Source organism: Cavia porcellus, unplaced genomic scaffold, assembly GCF_034190915.1.
Source record: "Cavia porcellus strain 051 isolate PalLab524CR breed Dunkin Hartley unplaced genomic scaffold, mCavPor4.1 scaffold_32, whole genome shotgun sequence".
Lineage (NCBI taxonomy): Eukaryota > Metazoa > Chordata > Mammalia > Rodentia > Caviidae > Cavia > Cavia porcellus.
In genome coordinates, this window is record NW_026947515.1 from 15,708,130 (window position 1) to 15,728,613 (window position 20,484).

A 20,484-nucleotide genomic window follows, 5' to 3' on the forward strand; every position below is an offset into this window, starting at 1 on the left:
AGCTCCTTCAGTTTATGAACAGTTTATGAGCGTATGAATTTGTGAATTTTTTTATCACTTGATTCTCACCATGTCCTGCAAGTTATTTTATTAGCCCCATTTTAACAATAACAAAATGTGGCTCGGATAAGTAAATTGTCTAAGGTTACAGAGCCGAGCCAAAGGCAGAATCAGGACACTGGCTCCACATTTTCATTTCTAAGATCTCAGTGCTTTCCACACTGTGAACAATTATCACCTCTCGGTGGCCCAGGTAATAGCTTGTCCTCAGGGGGACGGGCTTCTCCACACACAGCACTCATCACCAGTGCCCCACCTCGCCAGCTTGCAAGCTCTTGACCTGACTCGGACGTCGCCCAGCAGCCTCTGGAGTGTGGGTGATGTCTTAGCTCAGCATATTGGCTTTCCTTTGAGTCCGATTTGGTGGAGATGAGGGTCTAGACCAGCACGTCCAATAGGAATGTGTGAGTTGCAAATAATGAACTTAAAATTTTACAGTAGCAACATTTTTAAAACATTAAAAGAAACAGGTAATATTCATTTTCAGGCTATCGTCTTGTTAGTGCAGGATGACCACAAACTACCATTTCAGTATAAAATCAATGAGGCATTATTTATGAACTTCTATTTTTCTCTAATTCTTTTGTTTTTCCTTGTGGTACTGGGATTGAACTCAGGGCCTCTTTACCACTGAGCTACATCTCTAGTCCTTTTTATTTTTATTTTCTTAATTTGAGATAGAGCCCAACTAAGTTGCCCAGGCTAGGCTCACATGTGCCGTCCTCTTGCCTTACCCTCCCAGCGTGCTGGGATTCCAGGTGTGTGTCCCCGTAGCTGGCGGATTGAAGAGAATTTAAAATGAGTAAGCTGCGTTTCAAATACTTACTAGCTAGCCATCAAGTAGCCCTGAAGTAAATAGCTACCTACTGGGTAGCTGAGGCTATCCTGGACTGGACCCAGGGCCTGTGGACTAGAACAGGGGTCAGCAAACTTTTTCTGTAGAGGGCCAGGCAGAAGGTAATTTCAGATTTGAGAGTCATGCAGAGTCTTTGTGACAGCTACTGAACTCTGTCTGTGCATGCCAACGCACCCACAGAATGCACATGATCATGGCCCAACACAGCTTTATTTTAAAAGCTGGCACCAGAGCACACAGTTTGCCAACCACTAGAGCAGAATATTTGTCCCTGTTCTAGGGCTGTGCTGTGGGATTCGGGAAACTGCTCAAGCATCTAGCTTTCTGAGACAAGGTTGTTAAAGTCTGGACTCGTTGACTGTCCTTCTCTGTGTGTAATTACAATTCTGACACCACTCGGTGAGAAGCTGGCAAGAAGCCTGCTTCCTGTGGGGTTTACCTTACGGACATTCTCTTCAGTCAGTTCCTTGCTCACCAAGAAGCAGTTGCTTCCCTGTGTTCTGAGGTTCATTTATTGAGGGTGGAGAAGGCTGGAAGAAAGGCAGAAAAAGCACTAAGGCTCCTTAATGAATAATTAGGGCACCTCTTAAGAATGCCAAAGTATATCACACTCCTTCTGCTTTCTTGGTACAGGTAGAGAGAAAACAACGGGAACTAGTTGGAAAAAAAAATTACATAATTTCACGTAAAGTCAGAGGGGCCAGTGTTTCTCTGCTCCTTAGTTCTGTGCAGCCATTCATTTGGATGATAAAGGACAAAGTAGAAATGAATTCTGAGTGCTGACCCGGAGCTTTCGATGCCCAAGTGTCTCCTCAGGGAGTAAGTCCACTGGGAGTTGATTCTTGTCACATCATGATGTTTGTAAACAGGACCAGGACTAATGGAGGAAGAGAAAAGGGACAGGGCAGAGGCACAGGGATTGGTTGGAAGCCAGATGACGCCATCTTTGGGGCGGAGGACCTGGGCCTTGTAGGAACTCAGCTAGGCAGGGAGGATACAGTAGAAATCATTTGTAGCTTGGAATTCTGCTAAGCCTGGAACTTCAGGTCCAGTGCTGCTTCATGCAGAGGGCAGGGTATTGTTGGCGCCCAGTGAGCAATCCCTTACCGTACTCCATATTTTTGGCTTGAGGGTGCACTGTGTTACGTAACTTGGTGGGGCTCCCTCCTACAATCTGCAGAAGTATGAACCGATGAAGCTGCTTGGCTTTTCCAAGCACTTTCTGGGACTCTGCATTACCTTAGGTTTCCAGCGATATCAGATGCTCAGCGCTGCGCCTGAGTAGGAAAGCTCTGGATCCCCAGGATGTTTTTCGAGAACAGAGATAATTATTTGGGGTAGCTGTTCTGCTAATATCTCACACGGAGGCTTAGCCTGCAGCGCAGAGCTCTCTAATCATGATTGCCTGTAATGATGATTACCCAAACTCTGGAATTATAACAATAGATTTTGCAAAGTTAGAGCATAATTGCTCCCCCATTCCATATGTGAGCATCGATTAAGCAACTTTGATCTTTCAGTCAGACTTCTGTTACTCAACTTTTGAAACAGCAAAATTCAGAGGCCTGGCTTTCAGCCACCCCCTCCACCACACCCCCCACACCTTTTTAATCACGGCGAGGCCCCAGAGCTGTTAAAGCAATACACCTGTTAATGATTCAAGGGCTGAAGCTGGGCGAAGTAGACAGAGCACACACCTATGGCATTCAGAGCTCACTCTGCCATCTAGAAGCCAAGGCAAGACTTTGACCTCCCTGAGGACGCGACTTCTTCGGTAGTCAGTGCCGCCTGAGTGGATCATCATCGCATTAGGAATGAACGTCAAGCATGCAATTGAAGCCTTGAATTCATGGGCAGTCAATAAAAGTGTGCCATGTTATCATCCTCCTCCTCATCAATTCTATTTTCAAATTTCAGGCTTTGAGGTCTTCAGAATCCTCTGAGTCTTTGGATTTTTGTAGCCTTTTTTTGACATACAAGTTCATGTGGAGTTAGAAATTGGGGATATTTGGAGTTAGTGATATTTTCACTGAAGCTGGTACAGAAATTTGCAAGGTATAATATACAAGAGGAACAAAGAAACAGGCCTCCTAAAGGTGAACACCCGGTCTGGCACTGGTGAGCCCGCACCCTGTGAGAGGGCTCAGCACCTCACGGGCTTGAGTAAGATCTCTCCCCACCGCCTGATTTGGCACCCAGATTTGGCATTTTTAAGAGGTTCTCTGGCAGTTTAGAAAAGGTGGCTCAAGGACTCTCTGCTCCTTCCCTTTGCCCCGGCCCAGACACTGCTGTTTGTGTCTGTGTGACAATTTGGGATTGAACAACACAGTAAGCTGCTTTGGGATGGCCCGGCCCTGGTGACCACAGCCAGCAGAGCAGGCCCGATTTTTCTGGAAAGAAAGGGACAATCACAGAACCCTTGACCATCTCGGTGTCTGGGCTTAGTGTTCCGCCAGCCCTCAGCAGCCACCAGCAAGCATCTGCAGCCACCCCCAGTCCGCACCAGCGGCTTAGTGAGCTCCCGCTGGCGCCTGCCCTGTGCTAACTCATGCAGAGCCACTGGAATGATCAATGAGGTGGCCGGGCCCTCCCGTGGCCTCCGGTGAATCAGCTGCCTCGCTGTCCCCATCTCCACCAAGCAGGAAGCACTCGAGCTGAGCCCAGCCGGGGCCGACTTGCATCTGGCTAATGGCTTTTGTGTTTGTGCATCAACCTTGTCCCATATATTTTTCATCTGTGAAGCTCCCAGAGCCTGTTGGCTGGCAAAGAATTTTTCCGTCAATTCCCACCAAAGACCTTGATGGGATTTTGGGTTAAGAGTGTCTCCTTCTGACACGACAGCCAATACTTTCTTTAAAAACTGAAATTCACATAACATAAAATTAACCTTTCTCATCAGCTGTGGTGGCATTGTAATCCCAGCACTTGGGAAGCTGAGGCAGGATGATTGCTGTGAGTTTGAGGTCAGCCTGGACTACAAAGTGAGTTCAAGGCCAGCCTGAGCTACATAGTGAGACTGGCTCAAAAAGACAAAGTAAATAAATAAATTACCTTCCTCTTTCATTTTCGTGGTGCTAAGGATCGAATCCAGGATCTTACTTATGCCTTGGTGGTAGGTAGGCAAATATTCTACACTGGACTAGGGCCCATCTAATGACCTCACTGTAACCTGATGACCTCTGTAAAGGTGCTAATTGCAAATAAAGTCATATTCTGTGGGGTAAAGGATTAGACTTCACTGTATGAACTTTGAGGGACACACTTAATCCCATAACACCTAAGGAACAGTTTTAGAATATTGGTAGTACTTCATTGGTAGTACTTTTCATGACTGAATAATATTTCATCGCATGTAAACATTTATCTTGGGGACACCATGTACCAAACACCTGCCAGTGAAGTCTCAGTGGGTGGCTGAGCAGCTGAGTTCCTGGTGCCAGGGTTACGGGCCCGGTGTCAGGCGGAGCAATGATCTCTTGGATCTCACAGCTCACAAGGCTCCAGTCTGTGAACTTGCTCTTTCTGTCATCTTCGAAAGACTGTCAGGCTTTATGAACAGAAGAAAAAGCAGAACTAGACCAAGGTGGAGGCAGGTCAAGTTTTTGACCTGGCAGTACATTTTAAAAAGGATTTTATCCTCTTCTGGCTCTTATCCGCAGTGCTCCAACTCCCCTGCATGTCAAGGCACAAATACACTCACATTCAAAGCGTTTTAAAATGCAGAAGCAGCCCCTCCACAGAAGGGCGTAGCCCACACAGGACCTGCAGCCCTTTGAGAAGACCCAGCCCACCTAGCTGACTCCTGTTGTCATAGTTACTGGGTCTGGTGCCAGGGGCTGGGTGCGGACCAGAGACTGTGGGAGCTTCTTCACACTCCCTCCCTGAACCTGCCTCGGCATGAAAGAGGGACCTTTGGACTCGGGTTCTCCAGCTCTGGTTCTGACAGCCCTGCGGCTTTTACATTTCACACGCCTCTTTAATTTAAAGTCTATCTCTCCCTCTTTTGCAGTAGACAGGGTACCTGCATCCCTGCTGGCCAGGGCCTCTTGGGACACAACTCAGGACCCCTCAGGCCCCAGTGGTAACGACATGATGTCTCTGTTGGGTCACAGCAAATCTGCAAGAAGGACACAGCAGGGTCTCGTCATCCTGCCTCCTGACCCTGAGCAGACACGTTCCTCTTGCAAGCTATTTTATTCCCGCCTGTCTTCTCCCCCTCTATCAAATTAGTTTTGTCACTTGAAAGTCCCCTAGGGAAATAAGTGGCTGCTGGCCCCAGGATTTTCAGACAGGCACGAAGGGGAGCAGAACAGCACAATGGTAAAGACAGGACAGAAAATGTTCCTAGCGTTTGTTACTCCATTTTGTGATTTTAGGGTAAGATGTGCTCTGGGAGTTGCCTGGGAGGCTGCATGCTGAGCGTGCAATTGGATAAAAAGTAGCTGAAGATGCCGAAGATTGTCCTCAATGTGATGTGGCTTCTGGTTCTCAGCCTTGGCTCCACTCAGGGTAAAACCCAGTGTGTGGAGCTTTTCAAAGCTCCCGGATGATCTGATGTCCAGCCTCCTGTGAGAACTGCTCTTCTGGGACAAGGGGTCTCCAGGAGCGCTGGACCCTTTGGAAAGGGCGATGCAAGAGACAGGTGATGCTTAAGAGCCTGTGCCCAGCAATGCTGCTAATTAGGTGAAAGCAGGGACAGAAATGACACCCCTGAGGCTGCTCTGACCAAGCCAAGTAGGATGTTAGCCCCACAAGCATTGTGGAGCCAGAATGAAAAGAGACTCTGCACCCCCTCCTATGCCTCACCCCCTGGGCTGGTCCGTTGCTGCAGAGAGGATGCAGAAGGATCCCAGCATGGTGCCATTTCTGCCTGCTGCTCACAGGCAGCCCTCTTTCCAGCTTCCACAGAGAGTCACACGAGGCCCACGTGGCTGCCTCTTTTCTCAGCAAATTGTGATTAGTTTGGAGGGGCTTTGTCGGACAGGCTAAGTGCTGACCACTCTGTCTCTTCCTCTGTGCTCTGCAGTACAAAATCGGACAGCTGTACATGATCAGCAAGCACAGCCACGAGCAGAGTGACCGGGGAGAAGGGGTGGAGGTCGTCCAGAACGAGCCCTTTGAGGACCCTCACCACGGCAACGGGCAGTTCACTGAGAAGAGGGTGTATCTCAACAGGTAGGTCACCACAGCCCAGAGTGGCCAGGAGCTCCCTCCCCCGCCATGGCACCCTTGAGGTAAAGCCCGAGGTGGTGGGTGTCTGAGAAAGAAGGTGACTTGGACAATCATAGGTCCATCCTCTGTGTCCACCAATCTCATCGCTTTCAAGAACAAAATCCACTGCCCACCACCTAGCATTCTGAGAAATAGATCTCAGTAGCATTTTCATCTGAAAGCAGGTTTTGTTTTGTTTTAAGGCAAGGTCTCATTATGCAGTTCAAACTGGTTTTAAATTCACTGCATAGTCTAGGTTGGCTTCAAACTCTTGGCAATCCTCCTGCCTCGGCCTCCCAGTACTAGGATTGCAGGCATGTGCCAGCAGGCCAGGCTTCATGAGGAAGCATTTTCATAGCACGAGATGAAATCCTGATCTTAAGAATGAAGAACTTTGTCTTTCCCTTTGCTCGGTGTTAGCTGTGAGAGAGATGGTTCTGCCTGTGAATGGGAGGAAAGCGCTGAGGATGGCAGCGTGCCTTTGGGCCTTAATTGACTAGAATTTCCAGTGACCATTTAGTGACCAATCAGGTTCCTTCAAAAGGAAATGACAAAATGAACAGCCCCCTGTGACTTATAAGGTGGCTTCCGTCCCTCAAGTAGACCCATCCTTCCTATGGTAGAACTTGTTACTCTCCATTTTGGGGAGAAAGCCTCAAGGGTGAAGTCAGAACTAGCCAAGACTCCCGTTTTGACTTTGCAAAATGGTCTCTTTAATCTCTTGCTGTTTTCTTTTTTTTTTTAATCAGTACTGAGGATCCGAACTCACGACCTCCTGCTTGCAAGGCAGGTACTTATGCCACTGAGCTAAATCCCCAGCCCCATCTTGCTATTTTCTTATCACTAATGGCACAGGTGATTGTTGGGGTTTGTCTGATCTCCTTGCCCTGTACCCCAGTCTAGTCCATCTTCTTCCATTCATTTATTTTTTACATCAGAACAGTTTTAGTGAGACAACATACGGAATATATTGTATTGCCACTAATAACTGTCTTTCAGCAAATCAGACTTGTATTAGTCTTTCTATGAATGAATGCCTTAACTACCACTTGTTGGGTCCTTAATTGGACCATTTGTGATTCTTCAGAAACATTTCCAACATACCAGCTGCCCAGTGCCCCCCTGTTTATTCACCGACCCCAGTGAATGTTCGGTACTGCCAGATGTTTCTGAGAGGAACCGTGTTTGGATACCACTATTCATGCTGGTTCTCTCTCCAGCAGGCTGAAATAGACCATTCTATCCTGACAGGAGACTTTGGGTCCCATCCATCAGGCTGGATGGCCATTTTCCAGGCCAGTATCCTGACAGTGAAAGCCTCGGACTGATAAAGCTAATGTGGTTTCATCTGTCCAGGGATGTGGGGGAATTCCTGAGTCATGATGAAATGCAAATGAGCTTGCTCACTTTCATCTATTAGAAGTTATAAATTCTCAGGATTTGGAATCGGTTCAGCCTCCAGCCAGCTAAGGATCTGCAGGAGTCCTTGAGCTCTGGCTCTGGCCTGAGGGTGGCTTCCTGCAGGCGCCTGGACTTCTCACCACACTGCTTTGGTATTCTTAGTGCAGAGGGTGTGAAGTCAGGACTGAGCAGGTTTCCCCTCAGGGATCACCTTTGTTGAACCAGAAGTGAGGCAGATGCAAGAAAACAGAAACTATGGAAAATTCCATTTCTTGGCAGCTGATCACAGTCTCTTAACTGGTGACCTGGGAAATGTTCCTTGTACACCAAAATCAAGAAAAATTTTAGAAACTTTATAACTTTTGCTGAAACAAAATACCAACTATCCAGCCATCTTTGTCGTGTCTCTATCAGAATGTATGATATTTATTTTAAAGGAGAGTCATAAACATGAGTAAGAGGGAAGTCTATTATAAATAGAATGTGTGGGCTTCCAGTAATAGTAACTAAAAAGATTAATGTCGACCCCCCCCACTTCCTCTGACAAACACAGGATGAAATAAAACAATATAAAGCTGAGCTAAAAACAAAGACGAGGAAATCCTCAGGTACTAGGGATAGAGGAGGACTCAACTCGGAGTGGGGAGCAGAAGAATGAAGCCAGGGAACCTCAGAATCAAGTGTAGGCTCTGGCATTTGAGGTTCAGGGTGTCAAGCTCATGACCCGTAGACAGTGTGGCCTCAGGCCCACACGAATAGGGAATGAAAACTGAAAATCGAGCATAGAAATAAATGCCTTTGGATCATTCAGGGCCGGAGAAGTTACTACTAAAGGATTTAAGATGAAACAGCCCAGGAAAAAGATAAGGAGCATCTTAATTTACACAAATAAATTGTTAAGCACCTGGTTAAGTCTGAATGAACAGTAGAATGTTTTAAAAACACTAATAATGACTGCTTGAGGGGATGTTATAGAATATAAACAATAACTCAGAAGATAGAAGGGTGGTAATTATAGTAAAAAAAACTCCACTAAAATTGGAGAGATAGGTTATTTTAGACTTCCTAAATCAAGTGCATGTGTTTAAAATGTAAAGATGATCCTTGGCCTCAGCACACAGACACTGAGGCTCAACCCTGAGCCTCGGCCCTGAGCCACACTGCCATCCATTTTTTAATCTTCATTTAGAGGTAGGGTCTCACTAAGATGCCCAGGCTGGCCTTGAACGTGCAGTCCTGCTGTAGCCTCCCGGAGCGCTGGGATTATTGGTTCACATCACTTTTAGTTTGACAAAACTAAAGGTAACTTATGAAGGAATATTAAAACAATATATCACTTTTAAAAGAAAACATGATCAATCCATAGAAGACACGGGAATAAAAGGAAAGGCCAGCTGGGGCTGTCGCTCACAGGCAACCTGTTTACTTCATGTACACAAGGCCTTGGGTTCAACCATCAGCACCACAAAGGAGAAAGCATGTAAGGCATAAATTTTGATGGCAACAGATACCAAAATATCTGTCAGATACTCACTTCCCCTACTGTAACCTACTTCTGGCCAATGACACTACGATTTCCCTCCCTGATAAAACGTGAAAGCTGTTTAAGAGCTGTCTTTCCTAGGCAAAAGGGCATGTTCTGCTTATAAGAAAGTGTTACGAGGAAAATAACTCCCAGCCTGTTAGATGGCAGATGTGCTGAGCTTGGGGGCTTACAACATGGCGGAATGAAGTCATGAACCAACGGAGGACGTTAGGAGAGCTTTACTGGAAATAAGGAGACTAGCTCCTGGACTTCAGGAGAGGTCTGAGTGGGTAACCACTGAGGCTCTTGGTCAAAATACTTCATACCACAAAGTCACAGCAGGGGTCAAACTACAATCAGCCTGTGAGATTACCAGTAAAGTGGCTTAGCTAATACTGATCCAACAGGGAAGGAAGTTGTGTAGCCAGAGTAACTGGGAAGAACGCAGACATTCCTGGAAAGGGATGGGCATGGACCCAGATGTTCTGGTCACCCACCTTGGGTACGATGCCTTGCTGAGTCCACTGGACCAAGCGTGCTCATTACAATATCATCTCAAGCTGCTGCTCATCTCTAGGGAGGGGCGCAGTCCTGGCTATTGTGTGTCCATCCTGAGGCCCAGCCTGAGGCCCAGTGGGCTTCAGATCCGCCTCCAGCCACAAGTTTAATGTCCTTATTTTTTGCACTGACTCCTCCAAGAGCCAGCTCATTCTTTACTACCTGTTAACTTCTGTCAAACCCAGCTGTCTATAATAAAAGGAAGAACATCCTGCATTCTTGCAACATTATTTCCCAGTTGACTGATGCCAAGGCCGCAATGTGTCCATTTAACAGTTGAGATAAGACAACTGTCAGTGAGGAAAATAGAGGGAAGAGAAAGGGCAGGAAAAAGGCTGACTTCTAGAAAGACAACTAACAGTGCTCACCGTATGAATGTTAGTAACCAAACTGCACGGTGCTATATAAAAAGGAAATTTATAACGACGGGGATTTAGCTCAGCGGCATAAGCACCTGCCTGGCAAGCGTGAGGTCGTGAGTTCGATCCCCGGTACAAAAAAATAAATAAATAAATAAAATTAAAATTAAAATTAAAAAGGAAATTTATAACTCAATCTCAGCTACAACATAGACAGGGACATTCCATATAAAATATTAGCAAATCAACTACTTCAGAACAATGATAATAAAGAATCATGACCCAGTCAGATTTATCCCTGAAATTCATTACATTAACTTGTAATAAATCTTCCTATGTACTTGTCCACAGTAAAGATAGCAACACAGTAAGGAGCCTGTGATCACCACTTCTAACATTGCTTGATGTCCTAGCCAAGCACAAGCCAAGAATGAGCAGGGGTTGCAGCTCAGGGTCTGATGCTCACCTAACACCCAGAAAGGCCTGAATTTGGTTTCCCAGCAACACTGACTCACAGGCAATAGAGAGATAAAGAGGAGGAAATAAAATTATCAGTTACAGATAAGATTGACTAATGAAAATTTCAGATATTCCAGGTAACTCTCAACATCAATATAAGAATTTGGCAAGATCGCTGGGTGTATATCTACATACAGAGATTAACAGCCTTATTTTTATTTATTTATTTATTTTTGTCTTTTTCCTTTTTATCGGTACTGGGGATCAAACTCACGACTGCCTGCTTGCAAGGCAGGCGTTTTTGCCGCTGAGCTAAATCCCCAGCCCTGATTAACAGCATTATTGTTTAGCAGGAAGAAAAATTGCAAAAACGTACATTTAAAAATTCCATTTATAGGGGGCTGGGGATTTAGCTCAACAGCATAAGCGCCTGCCTTGCAAGCAGGCAGTCGTGGGTTCGATTACCGGTACCGATAAAAAGGAAAAAGAAAAAAAAAATTCCATTTATGGTAGAATAGAAATTTATGGGTACTATGTCATAATCCAACATATGCAAAAAAATCTCTGGAGAAAAATTAGAAAGCATTTCTTGAGGCCATTTTAAAAGCCTGAGACAGGTGGTGAGACATACTATATTCATGGATTGGAAATGCTATATTACACATTTGCCATCAAGTCCCAAATCAATCTACACATTTAATGCAATCTAATTAAAATGTCAATTGGTTTTTAATAGAATTGGAGAAGATGATCCTAAAATTCATATGAACAATTTTGAAAAATTGGGTAAATAGGAAGGGCTCATCCTAACAGATATCATGGCTTTTGATAAAGCTATAGTAATTAAGGCAGTAGGGTACTGGAGCAGAGTCTTACAAACTCATGCAACATACTCATCTTTAGAGCAGCACAATTTGTAAGAGCTAGATCCTGGAAACAACGTATATGCCCATCGGCAGATGAATGGGTAAGAAATATGCTGTGTACATAATGGAGTACTACACTGCCTTAAAGGAAGATAAACTTGAGTCATTCATAGGTAAATAGATGCAATTTAAGAACATAAAGTTAATGGAAGTAAGTCAGACACACAAGCTCAAATATCACATGGTTTCTCATATATGAATAATGCAAATATATATATATGTATGCAAAAAAGCAAAATAAAAGAGAGATCAATGGAAAGTAGGAAGAAACTCAAATACCTCCCCAAGTTACATATTGCATTGCTGCAAAAATATTATAATATGTGTCCCAGGCTGGCCTTGAATTTATAGAGACCCTCCTGCCTCTGTCTCCCCCAAGTGCTGAGGTTATAGGTGTGTACTACCATGCCCAACTAAAACATATTTTAATATATAGCTAATTTGTTTGACTTATACAACTAGTTTATCTTAGATCACTGAAAAGAAAATTTTATGTTACTTTTTTTTTTTTTTTTTTTTTTTTGGTATTGGGGATTGAATTCATGACCTTGCACTTGCCAGGCAGGCGCTTATGCCGCTGAGCTAAATCCCCAGCCCTATTTGTTTCTTTTTAGTAAGAATCTTTTTGATTGGGGCTGGGGACTTAGCGGCATAAGCGCCTGCCTTGTAAGCAGGCAGTCGCGAGTTCAATCCCTGGTACCAATAAAAACGAAAAAGACAAAAAAAAAAAAAAAGAAAGGAATCTTTTTGACTTATGTCTTTGCTCTAAATAACTAATATAATAATGCTATACAGTTTACTATTACTATTCTTTTTATTAAGAAATTTTGTTTCTTTTTTTTTGGGACCAGGGATCAAACTCACAAGCTCATGCTTGCCAGGCAGGCGCTTATGCTGCTGAGCTAAATCCCCGGCCTTCATTTTTGCATAAATAAAAAAATGAATTTGTGCAAGAAAATAACCCCAAAGTAGATCCAAACTGCTATTAATTAGTACTTGGTATTTTATAGAACTAGTATAGAAATTAGTGAGAAAAAGCTTAGCTGTTTAGTGTATAGGGCTAGAATGATTAACACTAGCAAAACAAGGATCCTCTACTTCACACTGCACACAAAAATAAATTACAGGTTGATGAAAGATCTAAATGTAAACCAGGTGTGGTGGTGCACAGCTGTGATCCCACCACTCAGGAGGCAGAGACAGGCAGATGCCCGAGGATTTGAGGCCAGCCGAGGCTGTAAGGTGAGTTCAAGGGGAGCCTGAACTGTACAGTGAGACCCTGTGTCAAAAAGACAAACAGAACAGGCCTGGCGTTTATCGCAGCAGCACAAGTGTCTACCTAGCAAGCACAAGGTCATGAGTTTGATCTCTGATACCCAAAAAAAAAAAAAAAAAAAGACAAAAGACCTAAATGTGAAATAAATTAGAAGAAATATAGGTAAATATCTTTTGTTTGCAAAGTATAATAAGACATAAACAAATGGACTGATAGTACTCCATTAAAATTAAGAGCTTCTTAATAACAAAATTTTTAAAATTTTAATAAACTTTTACACAACAAAAAACACCTGAAGTAAAAGAACTATCACTGCCCTAAGAAAGTATGAACAGTATTTAAATAGATCGTGTCTCATGTTTAAGTTTTTAAAAAACCCAAGTTTTAAAGCTCTGCAAAGATATCCCCTTTCATATGCATCAGACTGGCAAAAATAGAGTCTGGTCTGTGGAGCTGAGCAGAAGACACAGAGACAAACCCATGTAGCTGCAGCCATCTGACGTTTTACACAGTGGCCAAAAAATGCTTTGAAAAATAAGAACCTCTTTAACAAATAGTGCTGGAGAAAATGGATATGCACATACAAGAGGTCAAAGCTCAATCCCTATTTTTCACCCAGTACTAAAATCAAATCAAAATGTATCAAAGACCTAAATATAAGACCAGGAACTTGACACTTCTGGAAAACATTTGAAACCACAGGCACAGGCAAAAATTTCTTGACTAGAACTCCAATAGCACAAAAAATAATATCAAGAATCAAGAAATGGGACTGTACCAGTTTTATTTATTGTTTGTTTGTTTGTTTGTTTATTTTGAGACATAGTCTCACTTTGTAGTCTAAGCTGGTCTTGAACTTGTAATGATCCACCTGCCTCCTCCTCCTGAATGCTGGGATTTCAGGCATATGCCCCTGTAATATATCTAATTAAAAGTCTACTGCATAGAAAAAGAAACAGTCAACAGAGTAAAGAGATATGCTATATGATGGGAGAAAAACTTTGCTTGTTACTCTCCTGATAAAGAATTAATATCTAGAATATGTAAATAACTCAGAAAACTTAACACAAATAAGTTAAAATTAAACCAACAAAAAGCCCAATTGAGCCAGGCATGGTAGCACACACTTGTAATCCCAGCACTCTGGAGGTTGAGTTAGAAGGATCAACATGTCTTTGAGGCCAGCCTAGGTTACACAGTGAGTTTAGGTCCTGCGTGAATTACATAGCCAGATCCTACCTCAAAAAAGAAAGAAGTAAAGAAAGAAAGAAAAAAAGAAAAGAAGAAAAGAAAAGAAAGACAAAAAAAAAAAAAAAGTCCAGTTGATAAATGAGCAAATTAATTGAACAGAAAATTCTCAAAAGAAGTACAAATGAAGATTAGCTCAGCGGCACAAGTGCCTGCCTGGCAAGCGGTCGAGTTTGATTTTAGCAAAGAAGAAAATGGCAAATCAAAATTACATTTACAGGGACTGGGGATTTAGCTCAGCGGCATAAGTGCCTGCCTTGCAAGCAGGCAGTCGTGAGTTCGATCCCTGGTACCGATAAAAACGAAAAAGACCAAAAAAAAAAAAAAAAAATTACATTTAGTTCCCATCTCACCCCAATCATCTAGAATACAAAAAACAATACATGCTGGTGGGTATGAGGGGGAAGAGGAACACTCCTACACTGTTGGTGGGAATGTAAACTAGTACAACCACTACAGAAATCAGCACACGTGTTCCTCAGAACTCTAAAAATAGAGCTACGCTTTGCCCAGCTGCTTCATGGTATATTCTTAAACCAAAGCTGGCGTGCTGCCTTTGTATCCACACCAATGTTTAGAGCAGCACACTTCACGACAGACTAGATACCCATCAGCAGATGAAGAGAATGTGGCATAAACACAACAGAGGAGCTACACAAGGAGGAGCTAAATGAGGCCATTTGCAGGATAATGGATGCACCTGGAGGCCTTGCTGATGCTAAGTGACATAAGCCAGTCTCTGAAACTTAAACACCAAACACCGTGCTGTCTCTTACATGGGGAATTTAAAAATAGGAGTCAGGAAAGAAGGATACGGGAGATCAACTCACTTCCAGTGCTAGTGAGATGTAAACTATGCCAGCTCTTTAGAGGATAATTAGCAAAGTTGAAAATCTGTGTATATTCTGCTTACCAGTTATGTTTCTAGGTTGAACCCTAGAGAAATTGTTGTACCATCCACAAGAGACCGTTACCAGGAGATTAATTCTAACATTACATGCAATGGAAAATAAATCAAAACAATTCAGATATTGTTGTGAATATATGATAGTATATTCACATAATGGAAAATTCCGCAGTAGTTCAACTTAATAAGCCAGATATACTTTGATGAATTTCATAAGGTGCAATAGGCAAATTATTAAAAACCACCAGCTGGGTGTGGCGGTTTTTTTTTTTTTTTGATACTGAGGATTGAACTCACAACTTAGCACTTGCCAGGCAGGCACTTATGCTGCTGAGCTAAATCCCCAGCCCTGGCAGTACATTCTTATGATCACAGCCCTCTCAGAGGCTGAGGCAGCCCAGCCAGGGCAACCCAAGACTAAGCTAGACCAAGACTCAAAATATAAAAAATTAAAAATCCCTGAATTTAACAAGTCAGTACCACCCAAACCAACCAACCAAACAAACAACAAAAACAACCAAAAAACAGAAATAAAAAAACAACGGTATGTATATGGTATGAGGCCTTTGAATCTATATTTTAAATATACAGAGCATTGCTACATTTATGTATGTGGAATACATATATATATGCATATTGTTTACAAATAACTACAAACATGGTAAAAGCATCATGAAAAAGCTGCTCTCAGGCTAGTGGTTACTTTTAGAAGGGAGAGAAAACAATTGGCATGGGAAGAAACTACTACATCTGTGTCTCTAACATTTAATCTTTTTTTTCCAAAAAAGTGAAAAAAATCACAAATTTAGGGAAATGTTGGTTTGTTCCATTCATGGGTACATAGCTCATTGATAGAGTGCTTAATTAGCATGCACAAGGTCCTGGGTTCAATCCCCAGCAGTGAAATAAACAAAATTCAAACAATTGTAGGCCACGAAAGATCAGTTTTACTATACCTTGTAAGTAAAATGTGTAACATTTTAAAAAATTCAATGTGGTAGATACATAAGTAGCTGTCTCTTTCCAGTGTTAGGTACTCAACCCATGGTCTTCTGCATGCTAGGCAAGAGCTCTCCGACTATGCAACTTCCCTAGTTCCTCAATTTCTTTACATGATTGAATTTTTCCATAATTAAACAGTATTGTTAACATGAATCAGGTAGAAAAACTAGATAGAATAGTAATTGGTAGAGTAACCTGAGACATAGACAATGTCAGCCAAGAGAGGAAATTCTTTTTTTTTTTTTTTTTTTATCAGTATCAGGGATAAAATGACCGCGCGCTTGCAAGGCAGGCACTTATGCCATTGAACTAAATCCTCAGCCCCAAGAGAGGAAATTTTATACATGATGTGTCAGTTACTTTTTTCTCATTGCTGAGATAAAATACTTGACACCCAAAATGAAGGAAGGAAAGGTTTATTTAGCTTACAGTTTGGGAGGTTTCAGTCTTTATTCAGCTGGCTTCAAGGCAGGGTGGTGTGGCTAAGGAGAAACTGTGCATGGCGACCACTAGCCACAAGAGCAAAAGGGAAAAGCACACCTCCTTCCCTCCCTTATACTATATGCCGGCTACCTGCACCTGGGCAGGTGCAGCACTCACATCGCCAGTTCCAGTGCTATACAACAAATCAATCAAAAACGCTAGACTCAGCTGCCTCCATGACTGCATGAGGCTTTGGAGGGACACCCAGACACAAAACATGGACTTAGAAATAATGGGACCTGGAAGGTTGAGCACAGGCCTACTGAGTTTTAAAATAAACTAAATTTCTAGAAAGTATCCATCCCAAACTCTTGAAAAATCTGTAACCAGGAAGGATAGTGAATCTAGAATTCTGAAAAGGGATCCAGAAAAACTTAAGTAGTTTGGAATTATGAACCATTTTTTTCCAAGAAGAAAATAAATGGGCAAGTATATGGTCTTATTTTGGATTCTAAAATATCAGTGGTGCAAGTATGAGATAAAGAATTTATGTTTGAAAGAAACAGTGATTTTGGTTGACAATTTAACATGAAGAATGTTATATGTGTATATACATACATAATTTTTGTGTGCATATCTAAGGATGTATATGTATATGTATAATAGGTATACTCTACAAACATTATGCTTCACGCAAAACATTAGAAGTAAAGTAAGCTATCCAAAACCATATAAGTACTTGACAATCTTACCTAATTTCCACTAGTCAGAATAGATCTGGAGCTGAGCGTGGTGGCACATTCCTATAATCCCAGCACTTTGGGAGGCTGAGGCAAGAGAATCATTTGCAAGTTTGAGATCATCGTGGGCTACAAAGTGAGCCCAAGGCCAGCCTGAACTGCATAGCGAGACTTTGTCTCAAAAAGTCCAAAAAAAGAGAACAGCTCCGGGTTATTTTTGTCGTTCCTGAATGGCACACTTTAAAATGGGTACAGACACATGATGAGCTGAAAGGACTACAAACTGAAGTGAGAGGATGAATGACTGAAAAAGCCACGGATGTTTAACCTGACAGGCTAGGTTTGGGTGTAACATGGTTTCGTTAGGCAGGGAAGGGTTAGACCCACATGTGTTAGAACATCAGCACCAAGGCCAAGGGGTGGGAATGCCTGAGACTCGGTTGAGGGGAAGAATCTGTGAACATATGAGCCAACTAAGATATGATCAGGTGCCTTCTAGTTATGCTGCCACGGGGTTACACAAGCGTAGTTAGGGCACCCCACTCAGGCTGTCCTCAGGCAGAGTCAGGTATCCCACAGGTGCTTAAGCGAGTCAAATGGCCGGTTCCATGGGACAGCCAGGAAGATCCTTCCGAGCTCTGCTTTGCAGACGCTTAACGTATGTGGCAGACATTCTCCTGACTCTGTCTCACCACTCATGAACAGCCAAAGGAAAAAGGACTTCACTGTCTTTTACACCAGAATAAACTAGGCCCATCATTTTATAATTTAAAAGGGTTTTGGTTTATTTGACCGAGGATAGGCACATATTTTAGAATTAGTCAGAGTTAATATTTGGCAAAAGACAAAGAAACAGTTGGTATGGGACAGAACTCTGAATTAATAAGAAGGATCCCCATAGGCAGAAAAGAAAACCAAGTCCAGTACTCTGAATTCAGAACTTAAGGCCTTCTCGAGCTGACTTAGGTCTCACATGTGCAAGTCACGGGCTATCACATTGCCAAGATTGATCTGTAAAGGCAATTCACTTAAGTATTTATTAGAATTTATGATGTACACTAAATTGCACAGATTTTGGAGGAAATCTGCTGATACGTTAGGCATGGCTCTTGTCATCTAACTGAGGTGGGGTCGAAGCCTGGTTGGTTTCAGCATTTGTGAGTCCATCTGTCCATCTGGGGCATATCTGCAGGGGAGGTGCCGATTTAGCAAATTTACATTATTAAATATAGTGTTCAGTGGACTTGAATTCATGAGCTGGCCAAGTGAGTGAAATTCTTCCTTACATCCATTTATATGGAAAATCAAATCATATTCAAAAACTGCTTTATTGATTTATTACCCAGCATAACTATTAGAGAGGCACTGGAAATATTTGAAGCCCGTGTAATCAGGGCCTACTCTGCCGTTAATGTGGAAAAAACCAAATTGTTCAAATGGGAATTAGATTCAACCATAGTTATTATCACCAAGTAAAACCCAGACATCTGTCTCTCCGTGATCCATTCACTTGGACTGGTGTGGAAGTCACTATGGGCTGAGTGGGGGGTGAGCCGACCAGGCAGTTTGATTCATGCAAGATCCATGGTTGCCAGCGAAGAAACTGAGGCTGTCTTCAGCAGAAAGGACATTTGATGGGGGGACACGAGGGGCCTATAGAGTCATCTGGAGGCATAGGAATGGGAAGCAGGGCAGCTCCTGAGAGCCCAAAGCCTCCTGATAATGCCCATCATTCAGCAGAAGCAGGCGGCTTACCTCTGTCGCCACTGTGCCGCATCTCTGCCATCTCCAGCCATCAAATTAAATTTCTTTTTTTTTGGTTCTGGGGATCAAACTCACAACTGCCTGCTTGGAAGACAGGCGCTTAAGCCGCTGAGCTAAATCCCCAGCCCCGCCATCTCCAACCATTACTGCCACAATTGTGAGTGAACCCCAACTGCCTCTTCTTGCAGTTCTATGTCTTAATTTCAAACATCCCTCAACATAATCTGCTGTCAGTGGGTGGAGGACTGAACTTCCAGATGGTTTCCAAAGCGGCTGTGTCACTTTACATTCCTGCTGGCGATGTGTGAGGCCGCTGCCATCTCCACATAATCACTGACATGTGTTATTGTCTTTTTTGATCATAACCAACCCAGTGGGCATGACTGTCTCATTGTGGCTTGAATTGGCATTTACCTAATGATGAATAATGCTGAGTATCTCTTCATGTGCTCATTGGCCACTGGTGTATTTGGAGAAATGTCTGTTTTTAGACCTTCATCATTTTTAAATTGGGCATAATGTCCCTTTAAAATACTCATATTTTTTTTTGTTAGTACTTTCCTCTCATTTACCAGGGATTGCGGAGCTGGAGCCCCCACCTCCAGGTCTTTCTGTGGCATCTGACGCACAGTTGGGTGCACGGTACACGTCTGTGGTCGTGTACTGTATATTTGTTGCATTAGTACCAATGCAGTTGGTACTGATACATGTAGTCCGTTCACATGAGTGTAGGTACAGTGATACATTTGGTGTTTGTCAGGTCAGTTTCTTGTTTTATCTCAAAGCTTTTGGTTTCAACTTATGTTCAGGGAAAGCAGGCAAGATATTAATCAGACTCAGGAAGAGCGATTCTAAATAACACAGAAACATATGAATGTCGGTTTTCTTTGTCACCTTTCATTTCCCTTCATCTCTCCAATCCCTCCGCACTAAAGCCCGTGGGGAAAGGCCATGAGGGTGGGAGTGGAGGGCATTGGAGAAAAGATGGAGCCTATTTTTAGGCTTGTTTTTCAATCATGAAGTATCATGTTCTCCACCGCCACGGCTGCTAGATTAATTAGACTGTGCTGGCAGCTGCCAGTCAGGGAGGATTGCCAGCTTCTAATGGTGATCCCACTAGTGCCTGAATTGATTTTGCACAGAGACAGCAGCATTCTTTCCACACAGTGGCCCTCGCTTTCCGTGGCACACTCTACTGGTCTTGTTGGCTTTGGTAGAAGAGGCTATAGCTTTTCACCAGGCAGGCAAAGGCGCCAGCTGGCCCCTTTACCTAATAGCACACTGGCGCAACCTTGTTGCCACGGCTTGGATCTTTCCCACTTCCTCTTCCTATTCTGCCAGCTCTCCAAGATCTTCTGAGCAAAGCAGAGCACGAAGCTTCTGTGACTTTGGGAGAGCCCAAGGCCCAGAGAACGTGCGATGCAGACAGTACCACAGTCACTGAGTCCGACCCACTAGCCTATCTCCTTGCTGTTTTTGAGAAATCTTCATAATCATTGCTGCCTCTGGATAGACAAGACAACCTTCATTCATTCATTAAATATTATCAGGCACCGTTCTGGATGCTGGGGATGTAACCGTGAATAGAACAAAGGTCCCTCCACTGGTGGGACTTGCCTTCTAATTGAGAGCATGTTATAGCCATAAGAACATTATATATTTTAGAATATGTATTTTCATGTATTCTATAAAAATATTTTTATTGCCATACACAGGAAAATTTTATATATATGTAATATAGTACTAATATATATGTATACAGATTATTT

The 20,484-nt window shown here is 43.0% G+C and overlaps 1 protein-coding gene across 1 annotated transcript in view; it reads left to right on the forward strand.

Annotated features, from left to right (window-relative positions):
- Pitpnc1 (phosphatidylinositol transfer protein cytoplasmic 1) overlaps positions 1-20,484 on the forward strand; it is a 269,794-nt gene that overhangs the window by 113,271 nt on the left and 136,039 nt on the right. Inside the window, exon 2 of the mRNA XM_013148395.3 lies at positions 5,943-6,091. Coding sequence (XP_013003849.1) covers positions 5,943-6,091 — 149 coding nt within the window. The remainder of the gene's footprint in view (positions 1-5,942; positions 6,092-20,484) is intronic.